The sequence below is a fragment of the Miniopterus schreibersii genome, assembly GCF_964146895.1.
Source record: "Miniopterus schreibersii genome assembly, chromosome: 1".
NCBI lineage: Eukaryota > Metazoa > Chordata > Mammalia > Chiroptera > Miniopteridae > Miniopterus > Miniopterus schreibersii.
The window spans coordinates 102,186,917-102,206,397 of NC_138101.1; the positions used below are offsets into that span (position 1 = coordinate 102,186,917).

Consider the following 19,481-nt stretch of genomic DNA (forward strand, 5'->3'; position numbering starts at 1 on the left):
TCCATCCATGCTGTTGCAAAGGTAAAATTTCCTTTTTTTATAGCCAAGTACTATTCCATTGTGTAAATGTACCACAGCTTTTTATCCACTCATCTACTACTGATGGACCCTTGGACTGCTTCCAAATCTTGGCTATTGTAAATAATGTTGCAGTGACACAGGGGTGCATATATTCTTTTGAATTAGTGTTTTGGGTTTCTTTGGATATATTCCCAAAAGTGGAATCTCTCAGTCATTAGGCAGTTCCATTTTTAACTTTTTGAGGAACTTCCATACTGCTTTCCACAGTAGCTGCACCAGTCCACATTCCCACCAACAGCTGCACCAATCTGCATTCCCACCAACACTTGTTTGTTGATTTGTTGATGGTAGCCATTCTGACACGTGTGAGAGGATATTTCATTGTGTTTTTAATTTGCATCTCTCTGATGATTAGTGATTTTGAACATTTTTTCATCTGTCTCTTGGCCATCTGTATGTCCTCTTTGGAGAAGTGTCTATTCAGGTCCTTTGCCCATTTTTTAATTGGATTGTTTATTCTTTTAGTGTTGAGTTTTAGAAGTTCTTTATAAGTTTTGGATATTAACCCCTTATCAAAAGTATCATTGATGAATAAGTTCTCCCATTCAGAGGGTTGTCTTTTCATTTTGTTGATGGTTTCCTTTGCTGTGCAAAAACTCTTTAGTTTGATGTAGTCCCACTTGCTTTTCTTTTGTTTCCCTTGCCCAAGGAGATATGTATATATATATAAATATTGCTACGAGAAATGTCTGAGATTTTACTCTCTCTGTTTTCTTCTAGGATTTTTATGGTTTCAAGTCTAACATTTAAGCCTTTAATCTATTTTGAGTTTATTCTTGTGTATGGTGAAAGAAAGTGGTCTAGTTTCATTTTTTTGCACTTATCTGCCCAATTTTCCCTACACCTCTTATTGAACAGACTATTTTCAGCCTATTGTATGTTATGCCTCCTTTGTCAAACATTGACTATAAAGGCATGGGTTTATTTCTGTGCTCTTTACTTTGTTCCATTGATCTATATGCCTGTTTTTATGCCAGTACCATGCTGTTTTGATTACTATGGCCTTGTGGTATAGTTTCAGATCAGGTAGCATGATTCCTCCAACTTTGTTCTTCTCTCTCAAGATCAGTTGCTATGCAGGGTCTTTTGTGGTTCCGTATAATTTTTTGGAATATTTGTTCTAGTTCTGTGAAGTACACCATTGGTATCTTTATAGGATTACATTGAATCTATAGATTGCTTTGGGTAGTATCAACATTTTAATGATGTTAATTCTTCCTATTCATGAACACAGTATGTGCTTCCACTTATTTATATCTTCTTCAATTTCTTCAGTGTTTTATAATTTTTCAAGTACAGGTCTTTTACATCCTTGGTTAAATTTATTCCTAAGTATTTTATTGTATTTAAAGCAATTGTGAATGGGATTGTTTTCTTAGTTTCCCTTTCTGATAGTTCATTATTGGCTCATAAAAATGCAACTGACTTCTGGATATTTATTTTGTATCCTGCTACTTTACTGAATTCATTTATCAGTTCTAGTAGTGTTTTGGTGGAATCTTTAGGGTTCTCTATATACAGTATCATGTCATCTGCAAATAATGACACTTTTACTTCTCCTTTCCAATTTGGATGCTTTTTATTTCTTCTTCTTGTCTGATGGCTGTGGCAAGGATTTCTAGTACTGTGGTGAATAAGAGTGGTGAAAGCAGACATCCCTGTCTTGTTCCCGATCTTAAGGGGAACTCTTGTAGTTTAGTTGACTGGCACAGAGTAGGTTTAATAAGTACTTATTAAATAAAGAATGGTATGGGAGGTATTGAGATAAATCTAACTTTTCCCCCATTATCTGGCAATAAAAGAAATTAAAATAATTTAAAAATATTTATGCAAAAAGTATTATATAAACAATAATTTCCCTGTGTTATTTTAAAATGATTCCAGTATTTTTTTACTTCAGGGCAGTGAAACATTACACAATACATTATAAAATCATGTGAATCAATACACCAAGTATATATTCTCAATTCGTATGAGGAAAAAAAACCTAACTGAATAGTGAAAAAGTAAATAAAGTGCTGTTATGGCTGTTAAAGTTGTTTAACATGTGGAAATGAAGTAAACTTATGGCAGTGAGGTTTGGGAATGAGTGGGCATATCATATTCATTGTGGTTTAAATTAAGGAGATAGGCTGTTTCAAAGCTCAAGGGACAACAGGTACTTACTGATAGTATTTAGCTTCAGAAGATTTACATGTTTAATTTTAAAATATAATGCTCTCTTAAAATATAAAATAGTCATCTTAAATTCAAGCCAAGCGGCAATAATAATGCTGTGTTTATACATAACCTTTGTTCAGGTTCACAACTTCTATTGATATTTTGTTTATTATTCTTTTTATTAAAATTAAGTCAGATATGCAATTAGCTTTGGGAGGAAATCACTTTGGTGTAGTATGTAAACCTTTGAGGATAAAATGCATGCAGGCTCTTCCAATCAGGTAGAACTAATAAGACATGTGAGGTGTCAAGTGGGCATTTACTTTTATTATTTTCATCAAAAGATCAGAGTTATAATAAGTTTCTCAGAAACCATTGTAACAAATTACTTCATGGCACAAAGTTGCCATAGAAATTTTCCTAGTGAGTGCCAGAGAGGGTAGCTAAGTTTCACATGCTCATTTCCCAAATGTAGAATTCAATAAAGTAGGATTGATAGAGAACCTAATTCTTAAAATGGGGATATGTTATAAATGTAACTTTTTGCATGATGTTAGTAATTTCAATTTAAATTAATCAAGCTAACTTGTGATAGGAACTGATGCAACTAGATTTCATAGTTGCAAGTATATAAAACTCTATTTAAATCGATTCCCTTCTAAAATTTTCTGTAAGAGCCATTACTTCACCAGAAATGCTCACACAGTAGATTTAATAGTATTACAATTTAGCTTTACACAAAATTGTACCTGCCTGCCAAAATAATGAAGATAATCCTGCCCCAACCCCCTCTTTCACCTTCTTTTGTTTTAAAATTTGATTTCCACCAAAAAGATACAAAAAATAACAACACAGACAATAATAATCACGGGCAAATGTCCTGGCTTTACCCCAAATCATTTAATAGTATCATTATTATATTATACAATGGTTGTGCTCACTATCATTGCTCTTTATCTTTAAATTATTTAGAAGAATAGTGGAATTCTAACTCATGAATGTCAAGTAAGCCCACATGAAGTTTTGCTTCTGAACTAAGCTTAAATATTCAATGCTTAATCTTGATTTGGAAATGCTGTTATTGTGGTTTTGTTTTAAAATTTGATTTCCACCAAAAAGATACAAAGAATAAGAAGGTGAAAGAGGGGGTTGGGGGTTGGGGCAGGATTATCTTCGTTATTTTGGCAGGCAGGTACAATTTTGCATAAAGCTAAACAAATTTTGCTGATACTCAACTGTAAAATTATCTGAAAGAAAGATTTACAAAAGCAAAGATGTAATTATGTGAGCAGAGATTTGAAAACCTATAACACATCAAATCATTTGATGTGTTTCTAACAGGGCTCTTCTTTCACTTGCACGGCTATATAAACGAGTTCATTCTGCTCACTCTCGACGTCCCGGTCTGAATCTGTTTGCCTCACTAGAGGAAATGCCGAAGCAGAGGACATTCTAGACCATAATCCATCAGTCTGAGTAGCTGCATTGCACAGAAGTTTCCCAAACACTTTCACTTCGGCCTGAATACCCGAAAGAGAACAAACACAATTACATATGAGTTCAACTTTGCTTTTCATGTATCTTTCACATACAAAAGTTCAATTTAACTGATCAATCAATTGAAGAGTCAAAACATACGCACACAATGGTGAGGGGCCTCTTCAGGGAAATGTGTGTGCGCCTCTGAGCTGGGCCTTTGCAGTGAGTAGGTACATTAGACAGGTCAGCAGCACGCACTGTGTTTGTATAACTTCATTTTCAAATGCAATCTAAAAATGTAAATCATAGGAGAATTATATTAAAGATAAACCTATCTTATATGGTTCTATCTTTCTAAAAGTTACAAGCAGTAGAAGAGTATAGATAATACCTTTCAAGATCACATTAGGAAGGCTGGAATCTGAAGCCAGGCGAACTGGCTCCATAGTCCTTAAGGACTCTGCCATACTGTTCTTTACTATTTCTAAATCATAAATTGCTAAGCATTCTGGTCAAGCAGAAGTCTATAAGCCATTAATCTCTTTGCTTACAACCCACTATGTTTTCCTAAATCAACAGCTGACTGAGATAATGTTACTAGTATTAAATTATTGGATATCATAGCTGTAGCATTATTCTAGAAAACCCAATCACCAGTCCTTTGTACCTTACAGAGAAATACTTACTAGAGTAATAAGATTGGCTTTAGTGTTTTTATACTTTCCTGAGAAAAATTACAATGTGAAATGGAAATTTTGATTTGTAGTGGAAGAGATAGAAAGGAGGAGGATTTGGACACTTAGAAAGTAACATAAGACTGAGTACATAGCAGTTATGTGGAAGAAGCTAAGAAAGAGATCTAAAAAATATAAAGGCTGGAGAGAAGAAAAAATAAAAAGTGATAAAAAAATAAAAACAAAATTACAGTGTTTTTCAATGTTACCTATGGTCCTGGTAGTACCAATTGCCTTCAGACCACTGAAAAAATATTTTAGAGGGCATCTTTGGTTGCTGTAACATAGGCTATTAATACCCAAATTAAGGAAACTTTGTGAAGAAACTTTGTAACGAGTCCCTTTGTAACATGAATAATTTCATCTGATATTATTGAAAAACATTTGTCTTATCTTTATTTGAATTTATAAATTTATGACTAATATCCACTGGCTAAATCTTCATCTAAGCCAAGAATTTTAAAGTCTAGAATATGTGTATATATCTTTACAAAACAGATGTATGCCTGATAAAATGGAGTTTTAGTAATTTAATCAGATTTTTAAAAATACCTTTTGTTCCCTATATAACAATACATTTTATCACTGAGAAAATTTATACTGTACAGAGAAGCAAAGAAACCTAAAAATTAACCATAATCTCATCATGCATAGCTAACAACTTTATATTTTGGTATACTTTTTGTCATTTCGTATGCATTTAAAAAATTTGGAATCATGTGTTTATAATCTAGTTTCCCCTTTAATATATCATGTTTCTATGTTATTAAATGTTCTGCATCATGATTTTACAGCTGCAAACACTGTTGTACAGATATACTATAATTTATTAAAACCATATTATTGGAAATCTTTAAACAAATCTTTGTGTATATATCTCATTACTTCTTCATATTAAAAGGTTAAGAAGCAGAATTTCCAGGAATGTATTAATTAACTGGAACTTGAGTCAAAATACATTTAGAGTGAGGCTGAGAAAGTCAAAAGGATGGAAAAGATCATAAGAGAAATAACAGATAAGACGAAAAAGTATAATATATAATATCAATTGTAGTTCCAGAGGAAAAGAGAGAAAATGGCACAGAAGCAATATTTGAATAACAAAATTTACAAAAATTCTCAGATGTTATAAAAATAAAATTTATTTATCAAAATAAAAACAAAGGAAACCATAACTATGCACATTACAGTAAAACTGAAAACCATGGAGAAAAACTTAGGGGTAGTCCGAGGACAAAAGATACATTTCCTTCAAAGGGGCAACCATAAGACAGTAATGCCTAAACCCTTAAGGATACAGAAAGATTGAAAGGAAAAAGATGTGAAAATATGTACTATGTCAACACGAACCTAAAGAAAGTGGCAGTTGCTATATTAGTGCTATATAACTAATAACATAACTTCAAAATATATTAAAAAATTGTTAGACTTATAAGACTAAATACGCAAGTTCAAAATCACAGTGGAAGATTTTTAACATCTCTCTCAGTAAGTAAGACAATAAGTAGACAAAAATTCCATAAGGATATAGGAAATCTGAACAACATGACTGACAGACATATGGAGCATTGTACCCAACTGCAGAACACACATACATCTCAAGTGCATATGGAACATTTATGAAAACTGACCTATGTTAAGCCTAACACAAGTTTCATAAGTTTCAAAGATTAAGTCCATATGTGGTATATTCTCTGGCCACAATGTAATGGGCCTAGAAATCTATAACAAAAATATAACTATAAAATGCCTGTATGTTTGGAAATTTAAAAATATACTTTTAAATAACCCATGAGCAAAAGATAGGATTACACTGGACATTAGAAGATAATTTACACTAAGTGATAAAAAAACATTCTGTATCTAAAACTTACAGGATTCAGTTAATGCCTGATTAGAAGGATTTGTAGTCTTAAATGTACATAATAGCATAGAAAAATTATTTAGGCTTAATTTAGACTAGAATCATTGCAAAAAAGTATTACACAAAGTATTTCTAATATGTTCCCATTTCAGAAGTCAGTTTTTCTCTATCAGTTCCACTCTACTGAATTCTGCATCTAGGAAGTAAGATTGTGAAACAGCTGCACCATCTGCCATTAACTATGCAAATTCTGAAAATGATCTCATTTAACTTCTCAAGAAGTTAAGGAAGAATAGTAAATAAAGATTTAAAAAGTAGAGGGACTAAGAGTGAACTGTAATGTAAACTATGGACTTTGGGTGATGTGTCCATGTAGGTTTATCAGTTTTAACAAAGTACCTCTCTGGTGAGGGATGTTGATAATGGGGGATGCTGTGCATGTGAGAGAGCAGGGGCTGTATGGGAAGTCTCCCTACCTTCCCCCCAATTTTGCTGTGAATCTAAATAAAACTATTCTTTAAAAAAGTCTTAAAATAGTTTTTAAATACTGAAGACCTTTTTTTTTTTTTTTTTAATGTAAGCAGTTGGGCAAAATAAGAAATATTTGGTAATTGAATGTGTCTGCACATAAGCAAGTTAGTTATCCTTAAGGTATTCTTTGCGTGAAATGCCTCATCTGAATATGTAAAAATATGCTAGTGTTTACATTCTCACTTTTTAACAAGTTTGATTAATTAAAAAACAGATGTGAAAAGGTCTGTTAATCATTTAGCTCAGTAATACATAACTGCAACCTATCAATTAAAAAATCAAAGCTGAAAAAAATTAGTGGGAAGGAAATAATAATAGAAATAAACAAAAAAGAAAAATATATCAGAGAAAAGACTAACAAAGCAAAGTTCATTCTTTAAAAAGACTAATACAAATGGATATACACCAGGATATACACCTGGTAAAGCAGATCAAGAAAAAACAGAATAAAAAAGCAAAAATTACTATAAATCATACAGAATTTTTAAAGATAAAATATCATTAACTACCTTGTCAATATATTTGAAAATTTAGATTAAACTGACACATTTTTAGACAAATAAAATTTATCAAAATATGAAAACAAAGAGAAAACTCCGACTAATTCTATAACTATTAAATAAATTCAATCCATCATTAAAAATCTTCTCACAAGGAAAACTCCAGGACTAGGTGTCACTGTCAGTGAATTCTACCAAAAATTAATACTAAACTTATTGGTGAATACATGATGCCAATTTAGAGAAACTTTTCCAGAGATGATAAAAGAGGGAACAACTCCAAATCGACCAGCATGATCTTGATACTGAAACCCATTTTACTCACGAACACAGATGCAAAAATCCTAAATAAAGTATTAGCAAATCAAATTAAGCAATGTATAAAAAGAATAATACACCTTGACCAAAGGGGATTTACATCAGCCATGCAAATCTGAGTACTTCAAACACCAACAGGAATCCCCAACAGGAATCCCCAATTTGGGGTGCAGTCAAGAAGAAAACTAGCGCGAACAGCTCAAAGGCTGTGGAACAGCTCCATATGCGATAGCCCAGCAGGGAAAACACGGCTGTGAGGCTGTCCCCTGCCCCCCACGGGGGCCTCGGCCCTCATCAGCTAGGCAGCTCCTTGGTGGCCGCTCTGCTCTGCCCAGCTCCGCAGCTCTGCGCCTGTTTGCTCTTGGGCTGCACGATTCCCTCTCTTCCTGTTAAGCGCACTCCTGGAGCCAGAGGGGAGCCGGCTTATATAGTTAGAAGCCCCTGTCCCTGGTCCCTAATTGGTTAGAATAGAGCTGCTCTGATTGGTCAGAGCTGTGCAGCCACAATTGAATGGAGAAAGCAACAGTCCTATTGGTTGAACTAGAACTTCAGGAACTCATTTTAAGAGGCTGGCTCTGAAGGCAGAAACAGTGCAGGCAGGTAGTCCAGTGTAGGCGCTTCTCCGCAGTGCAGTTTGCTCCAGGCCCCAGAGCAGGAATGGCTGCTGGGCTCTGTTTATTTTATTTTTTATTTGAGCCCAGTTAGCCACCAGTAGTCCTTCTTAGTAGGTGTTTGTTGTTTTTTTTTTTCAGGATTCACAAGAATAATAAAATATATGATCATTAATAGATTTAGAAAAAGCACTTGATAAAATTCAACATCATTTATGATTGAAATCTGTAGTAAAAACTAGTAACAGAACATTTCTTTATGACAGAGGAGATACAAAAATAAACAATAGAAAACTCCTATTAAATAGTGAAATGTTAAAGGCTTTTCCTCTGAAAATAGGAATGAGGAGTCCCCATCACCTTGTCTCTTCCACACAATGTACTACTGGAAGTTCTAGGGCAACAGGAAGAATAAGAAATAAAAGCACAAAATAAAAAACTATTTGAAGATTTTTTTATACATGTAGAATATCCAAAAGAATCTTCAAATATTGGAATAATAATAATAATAATAATAATAATAATAAATGAATTTAACAAAATTTCCGGATACAAGGGCAACAAAAATCAATTTATCTACATTCATTTATAGAAAAGAAAAAATTAAATACTATTTAAAATAGCAAAATCAAATAGAATAAATCTAATGAATGGTACTCCAGACCTACATGTAGAATGCCATGAAATGTTTTTAAGGGAAATGTAAAAACCCAAATAAATGGAGGGATGCGCTATGTTCATAGATTGGAAAAATCAATATTGTCAATATGCCCTTTCTCCCCACATTCATTTATAAATTCAGTGCAGCCCCTATCAAACTTCCATAGATAATTTGTGAAAATTGATGAACCAATTCTTGAATATATATGGAAAATTAAAGGGTCCCAAATAGCCAAGACATCCACAAAGATGAACAAAGTAAGGTTAATCAACTGGTATTAATTCTTACCATAAACTACAGTACTTAAGGCACTGTGATAATGGTACAAGGACAGGCAAACAGTTAAACAGAACAGAATTTAAAAATGTGGAAACAGACTTAAGTGTACATAGAAACTTGATTTATGACAAAGTTAACACTACAGGGCTATGAGGAAATGCTAGTCTTTTTAATAGAAGATGCTGAGTCTACACGGAGGAAAAAATGAAACTTAAACTCTACCTCACATCATGCACAAAAATCATTTCTGAATTGGTTGTAGATCTGAATGTAAACAGTAAAAACAGTAAATTTATAGAAAAGAGCATAGTAGAATGCTTTAAGCATTAAGCATACAGAAAAAGATTGGTAAGCTGGCCTATATTAAAATTAAGAACTACAGTACATCAGAAGACACTATTAAGAGGGAAGACGGAAGCCACAGTGGGAGAAGATATTTAAAATAAATTTAACTGACAAGGGACTTGAAGTCAGAATTTATTAAGAACTTTAAATTAACAAGAAAAAGATAATCTAACAGAAATGGGCATATCACCAAAGAAGGTACCCAAATGTTCAACTAACACCCTTCCTAATTTCATTTACAAAATGGGAAATGCAAAGAAAACTACTACCACACCTAGCAAAAGGACACAAATGTGAAAGACTGACAATCCAAGTGTAGACAAGTATATGGAACAATGTAAACTTTCATATGCTGCTGGTAGAGTATAAATTGGTACAAGTATTTTAGAAAACTACTTGGTATTATATACTAGAATTTAATATAATTTTGTGTCCCAGAAATTCTAGTTATATACCATCAGTAATGTGTATGCATATGAAAAAGACATGCATAAGAATGTTTATGGCTATATTATTTACAGTAGCCTCAAAATGGTAACAACCCAAATGTCCAACGACAGAATAAAATTTTTTTTTGCTATATTCATTCACTGGACTGCTATCTAATGATGAAAACAAGTTACTGCTATATGCAACAGGGCAGATAAACCTCACAAATATAACATTGAACAAAGAAACCAGACACAAGAAATGCTTATAGTATAATTCTACTTTTATAAAGTTAAAAAAAAAAAGCAAACTTGGTTTCTCTGAAGAATGGGGAGGGTCTGGGGCTGGGTTGCTAGTTCTATTTCTTTGACCTAGGTAGTGGTTACACATGTTCAGTATATGATAATTTAATGACAAGATTTGTGCACTTTCCTGTATATTTGCTATACTTCAATTAAACAGTTTGAAGTATAGCGAATATAGTTGGATATAAAAGCAAGGATGCAAAATTAACAGTTAAGGAAAAACAATAATAATAGCTTTGTGAAGCAAAATATCAGACATTGTAAAGTGTTCCTCGGAGCCCCCTTTCTTCTTTTGGAGGTGGCCCATAACCTTTTCTCAAGCTCCCTAAAGATGTGCAACATTCATACTTATATTTATCTACATTTAAGACCAAGCACCCAGAATAGTGTCTACAATAGCTCTTTAATCAATGTTGTCAAATGACAGTCCATTGGTCCTTCAGTTGAAAAGCAAAACAGTGATTTGGGTAGAAGTCAGAGGTGGCACAAGCAAACTTCCTTAGCAATGTTGTTGAGGTATACTCAACCCAGACCAGGCTAAAAGTGTATTACTATCAACTCTAAATAAAACTTTTTTATTTTAAAAAAATATTTATTTATTTATAATATATCTTTATTGATTTCAAAGAGAGGAAAGGAGGGGGAGAGAGATAGAAACATCAATGATGAGAGAGTCATTGATCAGCTGCCTAGCCCGCAACCTGGGCATGTGCCCTGACCAGGAATCGAACCCCGATCGCCTGGATCCTAGGTCAATGCTCAACTGCTGAGCCACGCCCGGCTGGGCTAAATAAACCTTTTTTAAAAAACCTTATACACTTAAAAAAAATTATTATTACTATTTTTAAATTTATTTTTATTGTTGAAAGTATTACAGGTATCCCATTTTTTCCTCCCATTGACTACCTCCTCACTGCGCCTGATCCCTCCCCATGCCTTCACCACAGTACTGTCTGTGTCCATGGGTTACGAATATATGCATATAAGTTCTTTGGTTAATCTCTTTCCACTCCCCACCCCCTTCCCTCTTCCTTCTGAAACAGAACAGTCTGTTGCATGTTTCAATGTATCTGGGTCTATTTTGTCTGTCAGTTTATTTTGTTGATTAGCTTCTTAAAGAAGATCCTTCAACATTTCATGTAATACTGCTTTGGTGGTGATGAACTCTTTTAGCTTTTTCTTATCTGTGAAGCTCTTTATCTGACCTTCAGTTCTAAATGATAGCTTTGCTGGGTAATCTTAGTTGTGGGTCTTTGCTTTTCATTACTTTGAATATTTCTTGCCTCTCTCTTCTGGCCTGCAAAGTTTCTGTTGAGAAATCAGCTGGCAGTGGTATGTGTGCTCCCTTGTAGATAACTGCTTTTCTTTTGATGCTTTTAAGATTCTCTCTTTGCCCGGCCGGGCTTGGCTCAGCGGTTGAGCGTCGACCAGGGATCCAGGCGATCAGGGTTCGATTCCTGGTCAGGGCACATGCCTGGTTGTGGGCTTGATCGATGACTCTCTCATCATTGATGTTTCTGTCTCTCGCTCTCCCTCTCCCTTTCCTCTCTCTGAAATCAATAAAGATATATTAAAAAAAAAAAAAAAGATTCTCTTTTTGTCTTTAACCTTTGGCATCAGCAATTTGGAATATGAGGAAGCAAAAAACACCCAATCAGAAGAGCAAAAAGAAAAAAGAGTCCAGAAATACAATGATAGCGTTAGGAGTCTCTGGGATACTTCATGTGTATGAACATTCACGTTATGGAGATACCAGAAGGAGAAGAGAGGGAAGAAGAAAATTAAAAACCTATTTGAAAAAATGACAGAAAACTTTCCCTACCTGATGAAAGAAGTAGATTTACAAGTCCAGGAAGCACAGAGAGTCCCAAACAAGATGAACCCAAAGATGAACACAAAGACACATCATAATTAAAAGGCTAAATGTTAAAACCTTATACACTTTTAAAGTAATTATTATTAAAATCCATGCATAGTTTCCTAATAACTCTGCATTTATATTACTGTAATATGGGTTGTGAGATACGTTGGCTAGATAATACTTATTAACAGAAAAGTAGATTTGGTACCTCTTCTGGATTGCTCAATAGTTAGCCTTTGTTATTTTATAAAATCTTGGTTGTTTCATTAGCCTGGCTTTTTCTGGTATGGGGAAGAAAAATGGTGTATGCATGTGTGACACATGTTTAATATTTATCTCTTTCACTTAATATTTATATTTATCTACATATAGATGTACATAAATGTGCTTGGGTAAAGGGTGGATAGGCAGTGATGGTGGGTAGATGATTAAAGGTAAGGACAAATGTCTTGAGTGGCATATAGCTTGATGAGAAGGAAAACTGGCAGAGAACTGAAAATTCTATTATAGTACAAAAATTGTTCTTACAGTCACATAATCATTCCATAAATGTTTATTGAATTCCTTAAATTTCCAAAATATTGTTCTAGGTACTGGCAATATAATAATGAACAAGTCAGATATGATACCTGCTCTCATGGAGCTTACATTCTAATGTGAAGGACAAACATTAAGCAAACTACACAATTATTTCATGACAATTGTGATGAATGCTAATGAAGTACATATGCTATTGAAGCACATAACATATATAAAGGATGGGAAAACATAGTTAGGGGAAGGATGTTTGATCTGGTTTTTAAATAAAAGGACTTGATGATGATGGTGAATGGGAGGGGCATAATTCCAGGGTATTATATGAAACAATTGAAAAGATCAGCATGACTAGTGTATAGTGAGCAACAAGGACAGTGGTCTTGGATAGAACTGGTGTGGTAGGCAGGAACAAAAAGCACTCAAGGACTTGTCTATTGGGTTAATAATTTTGTTTTTTATCCTAATAATTGCAGGATGCCATTAAAAAAAAGGGTCTTAAGCAACCACTTCAGTGTAGGAAGTAGGTTGGTATTGCACAAAGAGTTTTGGTCTGGCAAGTCAAGGATTACAGGCCTTTGAGGGAATTATTCTCCTCCTGGAATGGCTTTCTCATGCCTAAATTGTGAATTTGGACTACATAAGCACTAAGGTTTCCTTCAGCTCTAAAATTCTATAAATATTTCTGTATATTCAAAGCCAAAATGTCAGTTAAAATGAACTTATATATACATATGTGCATAACACATGGGCACAGACAATAGTGTGGTGAAGGCCTGGGGTGGGGCAGGGGCTGGGTGAAGGGGGGCAGGGGGAAAAAATGGGGGACATTGTAATACTGTCAGCAATGAAAAAATATATATTAAAAATATAATTATAAATTAAAAAAAATTTAAGTTAAAATTTTTTTTATAGTTGACATACAATATTATATTGGTTTCAGGTGTACAACATAGTGATTAAATATTTATATAACTTATGAAGTGATCACTCCATAAGTCTAGTACCCATCTGACACACAGGTCACATTTTGGTGAACTCTTCCCATTTGTAGAAATGAATAATGTTTAGATCCAATTAAGAATTATAATTTAATCTATGTAATGGTGATAGGGCTGAAGTGTCATTATCTCAAAGAAGGCTGGGAAGTCTTTAAGAAGGGAAGTGAGGAAGAGGATGGTAGTGACCAGATGGCTTATAAGGATAAAGGCAGAAGGCAGATGCAGGCAAGATGTGTGAAATTCAGCTTACTAGGATCATTTAACTTAAAGGCAGCTAGTGCCAGTAAAGGGAAGTTTAAGAGTGGGAAGGGATTATCAGAAATCCCCTTCCCCCATAATTTTGACAGGTGTAACAGGCATTTCCTCAAGTTTGTCTTTCGCAATGTTTTGCAAAAAAAGTTTCGAGCGCCCCATTCCTCGAGATTTGCTCAAATAAAACTCCTATTTAAAAACTCTGGAGCCGAGGTGAAGGCGATTTTACAATCTTAAGGACAACAGTGTTGGCTTGTGTGGGTTTTTGAGGGAGGAGCTGGTGGAAAGAACTGTAATTCCAAAGTATTAAAGCTACATAGGATCTTGGATATCATCTTCAAAGCACATTCCTAATTTTACAGATAAGCCAACAGAAACTTTAAAGGTGAGGTGATTTTCCCAAGGTGACACTAAATGGAGGAGCCTAGCCACAGGCTGAGGGCCTTCGGCGACCCTGGTGGGCTCCCGGGCGTCCCTTTACCTGTGAAGCTGCAGCCCTCTTCCTGGCCTGGAGGGGGAGGAGTGCCCCGGAGGCTGAATCCAGGCGGCCTCGGAACCCTGACTGCCTGGGGCTCTCCTCCCTTTTCTGGGTCGCCCGCTTGGTCCCCCTCTTGTCACCGCGTAGGTGGTGGGAGGACGCGTGGTGCTGGGTGGGCACGGCGCCCGCCAGGAGCCTCAGGCGCCGGGAGAATCGCAGGTTCTTCTAAATCACGGAAGAGACGTCAAAACCGGCGGGAGCGAAGAGGTCAGAGCAGATCGCCCAGCGGCCACTGCCCCGTTCCAGTTACCAGTCGGCGCGGCGGCCCCGCACCCAGCGGTCCCACCGCAGCTGCACCGCCGGGCGCTCGCGGAAGCGCCACCGCGACGTCGGGGACTGGGGGGGCGTTGGCGCAGTCGGGGGTCGCGCAGAGCCCGGGCACCGAGGCGGCATAGAGCGGGGAAGCCGGGGTCCCCTGCTCTCCGCGCGCCCGTCGACCCCGCGTCAGGCCCGTTTCCTTCCCCTACCTCGGGCCGCCGGAGGGGCCGACCTGGGGCCCCAAGCAGGGGAGTGCCGGGCTCTAGGATATCGTCCTCCTCCTCCCCGCAGTCCTCCGAGGAGAGCAAGTGGCCAGAGCGATACTAATTTCTCCGAGGGCGAGCTGAGGTTGGCTGTGAGGAAGCACAGACCGGAAATCGTGGTTGTCATAGCTACAGAGGTGTCCAGCCTCTTCCCCGCCCCCACAAACAGTTGATTTGGGAGAGGACCCGACCGGAAATCGTTGTTTCCATGGTAACCTCTGAGCGGGTTGCCTGGGACATGACCCCGTTTTGGTCTCTCAGTCTCTACTGTAGCGTCATTCCTAACGCAGATCTAGCCGACTCTGGACTGTCTCCTGCCATGATTCCCGGGAAATACCGCTCCGTTTCCGGCCGCGCAGCGAACAACGTAGGTTGGGTCTCCTCCTTTCCCTTTCTTTCCTTTCGTGTCGTCCTTTCTGTCTGGCGGCTTTGTCCTAGGTGATGTATCGTTGGGACCAGATCTGCTGAGTCTACTTAAGCTATTGTCTGGCCGAGGCTGGAGGTGCGGAGACTGGCCCGAGGCACTTGGCGGGTATTAGTGTTGTGATGGGTATTCAGCCTTGTCCCAGAGCTGGGCTTCCCTGAGGTGGAGCTGATCTGCTGTGAAAGCCTAAGGATCACTTAAATTCCTTTAAAGGAACTAGTCAATTCCTTTTTTTTTTTTTAAAGAAGAAAAGAATTTATTGTTAATACATACTCCCACCTCCTTCACCTGTTCCACTGATATACTTACTTAGGCCTGAAATAGCAAGTATCAAAATCCTGAGGTTATAAGCAGAGGGTTAAATTGCTGCAGACATTTTGGAAAATAAATCACAGTGAAACCTTTAATTCTTAGTTGTGATTTTATTGTTTTGAGCAAATCCTCAGAACATGATCATATAGCAGAAACAAAGAGCAAGCATTCTGTTTGTTATATCTTTATTTGTACTATTTTGGGGAGGAATGTGTGTGTGTAAGTAACGAACATATTTTATGGTTTAATTCTTACATTGCAGGTGAACTGTGGGCTTCATCTGGTTGTTCAAACCTCATCTCTTCCTGAAAAAAACAAAGTAAGAAATAGCATGATTTAAAGAGTAGAGTCAGAACTGGAAATTTTAAGTATATTTATTTTAGTTTCCAATCTAAACCTAATTTTTTTTCCTGCCTACATAAAGCCAAAAAACAAAAACAAAAAACCGAAAAACACCTCTTTTAAAAAAGCTCGATCTTATTTCACCAATTGCAAGAGGTAAGGTTTTTGTTGGGGGGGGGGGGTTGGTTTTTTTTTTTTTACATTTAAGCATTTCTTAAATCAAGATCTTAAAATTGATGGCATATTGTAGTTTAATTGGGACAGTTTTTTGTTTCTCAGTAATGGATAAAATGATGGCGTGTCTTATTACTAATGGAATCTTATAATGGATAAAATGTAATAATTTGGGGAGCATATCTATACATTCCATTTAAAATCAGGGGAGAAAAACAGATTAGTAGTAGAAATATATTAGGCTTAGTGCTATTTAGAAGTTAAGATATTAACATGAGATTCTTTTCTAAACAATTTTACCATAATATTTCTGGTATATCCATAATTTCTGGCTTTTCATTTGATTTTTAAGGTACACCTTTTTCTTTCCATCTGGTCTCACCTCAGCACTCAAACATACCCACCTTCCACACAATTTTCTCAAGACAGACTAAATAGCTAACTCCCATCCCACTGGAGCCACAAATCTGCTTTCTGTCTTTATCGATTTTCTTACTCTTGATAATTCATAAATGGAATTATACAATATGTGGCATTTTGTGTCTGGATTCTTTCACTTAGCATGATGTTTTCAAAGTTCTTCTGTATGTTTTAGCATGTGCCAGTTACTGTATGTTATTTTAGAATTATCTTCACTACTTATTGTTAAGTTCTTATCCAGATTTTTTAAACAATGTTTTTTAGGTTGAATTCAGGCTAAGTAAAGAAACACCATCATTCCCTGGTCGACTCTTACAACATGACCTTGAAAGAAACTACTCAAGTAGGCAAGGTATTGTCAGTGAGTAGAGATCAGATATGGTTTATCTTCTTTGAGTAATATTGTTTATAACATTATTGAATTTCTAGATTCAAATAGACTTGAATTAAAAATGAAATGGTTATTTGTTACCAAATTGGTTTGGTGTTTGTTTAAATCAGAATTGATTTCATATACACAGCATAGTAGTTTATTTTCAATGCAGAAAAAGATGTTGTATTTTAGTTTGGGGGTGGGTTATGTGTATGAGAATGGGGAAGACTCTTCCAAATACTGTATTAGAACTAGGAAAAATGGCTAATTAGTGAAAATAAGAGTATGGGAACACTCTTTAGAAAATAAGGCAACAGTGGGAAGAGTGGAAAGTTAGGAGTGGAAAAGAAACAATCTCTCTTACTAATGCATATAATTATAGATATTATATCGAAGGCCTTAAACTTTAGTGTGCATCACTCGAGATATTGTTAGAAATGCAGATTCCAGTTCTCCCTTTACCCTTTACTCCTTCCCCATTCTGATTTTGTAGGTATTGGGTGGCATATGGAAATGTGCATTTTAATAAATGAAACGAGGGATTCTGATGGATATGATTTGTGGACCACACTTTGAAAAATACTGCCTTATATGATTTGGTTATATTTCTGAAATGTATTTTTCAATTTAAGGAGAAATTTTCTTTAGTACATTTGAGTTGTTGGTTGCTAACAACTGTTAACTATGGGTAATGTGCACTAGAGAATCCTTATGTGGTGTGAGAGGGCTGATCAGTATAGGCCTCTCTAGATTGTTCATCTCATTACTGTGTAAATATGTGGCAAGTTTGAATGTTTGATTAGTTTTCCGTTTTTGTTTCTTTACTTTTGGACCTTCCTCATGGGCCCATGTAATCTGACATGATTTTTCTCTTTTCTATATCCTACACTCTTGCCTTCGCCAATTGCTGGGCATGACATCAAACTAACCGCAGTTCCACAGTGCAGGAAACATCTGTCTTGCCTTCTTTGGTTCAGTTGAATACATATTTATGGAGTGTGTAGTGTGCCAGACTCTGTATTAGGCACCAAGTTATAGATGTGAAGAGTCTAAAGTTCTCAAGTAGGATTTTTTATGTTTGCATTGTGAATTTCCTTCACATTTTTGATAACAATATCTTAAATTTTTTTACAAATTATGAGTTAAAATGATATACTTTTCCCAAGCTATTCTTGAGTTAGAGGAGGAAGTTGGTATAAAGATTTGTGAATGCCTGGCCACGTAAATTTATTTTAAGTTGTAAAGTATTACTAGATGTTTGCTAATGAGGAAATAGTATGCAGGCACTGAATTTTGTGAACCTGAGATGAATAAAGTCTTATATATAAATAATGACCCATAAAATACAAATTAATTATTTAGGGAAAAATAAACCTATTTGTGTTTTATTAAAAGATTTTATTCAAAATCATTCTCTACGACAGACATTGTACCTGGTTGTTTCCATATGTGCCTGCTTCATAGCTTTAGGCAGTTCCATGTATAGAAGTCCACATAGTATGTAGCTATGATTCTTTTCTTGACTTTTGCTCACAATTCTACCTCCAAAGGCATAAAACTTCGGAAAAATCATAAGTAGCATTTTATCAGGAAAAGTTTTGGTATGACTGTTTAATAAACTCCATCCTGATACCTAATCATTATAACTGGTTTCACCCCATTTTTTATTTTTTAAAATTAATTGAACTTATATATATAGTTGACCCTTGAAGAACACTGGTTGAAACTGTATGGTCCACTTATGCATGGATTTTTTTCACTAAATATGCAGTTGGCACATTGTATCCCTGGGTTGTGCATACACGAATTCAACCGACCCTGGATGGAAAAGAGTAATTTCCATCCATAGTTAGGAATCCACTGATACTGAGGGTCAACTGTATGCATTGTTCTGTGCCATTTTATATAAGGGACTTGAGTATCTGTGGATTTTGCTTTCTGCAGGGGTGGGGTGCTGGAACCGATCATCCACAGACACCGAGGGATGATTAAAGTTTTTGGGGAGTCAAAAGTTATACTCAGATTTTCTACTGCATGGGGGTTGGTGCCCATTACCCTCACGTTGTTCAGGATAAATTAACCAATTATACTCTTAGTCATAAGTAAAGAAACTTTGTTTTAGTTAGGCTGGTTAGTCTAAAACTTGGCATGTGATTTCTTTTAGGCTTTTAAGAATATTATTAAGAGTTAACTCCTATATCCTTGAGATTTTGTAAGTCACATTTTCCAGGTACTACTATACAGTAAAATCTCAGTTATATAGACCTTAAGTGATCAAAGCCCTTAATTAAGAATTCTAAAATGTGAATGTAGAGAGGAAGAAGCAATGCTTAACTTTTTATTTTATTTCATTTCATTTTATATTATTATTTTATTTTTTTATTTTTGTTAATCCTCACCCAAGGATATTTTTTCCATATATTTTCTAGAGA

The 19,481-nt window shown here is 35.7% G+C and overlaps 1 protein-coding gene across 12 annotated transcripts in view; it reads left to right on the forward strand.

The window, feature by feature from the left end:
• The first annotated feature begins 15,175 nt into the window (after window positions 1-15,175).
• LRRC49 (leucine rich repeat containing 49) overlaps window positions 15,176-19,481 on the forward strand; it is a 147,930-nt gene continuing 143,624 nt past the window's right edge. For 2 of the 12 annotated variants that reach the window (XM_081160752.1, XM_081160755.1), the window contains exons 1-3: window positions 15,176-15,371; window positions 16,003-16,059; window positions 16,941-17,028. In XM_081160752.1, coding sequence (XP_081016878.1) covers window positions 15,213-15,371; window positions 16,003-16,059; window positions 16,941-17,028 — 304 coding nt within the window. In that variant the 5' untranslated portion in view covers window positions 15,176-15,212. Of the gene's footprint in view, window positions 15,507-16,002; window positions 16,060-16,940; window positions 17,038-19,481 lie in introns of all 12 variants that reach the window. The other 10 variants (XM_081160748.1, XM_081160753.1, XM_081160754.1 and 7 more) reach the window with 9 other exon arrangements.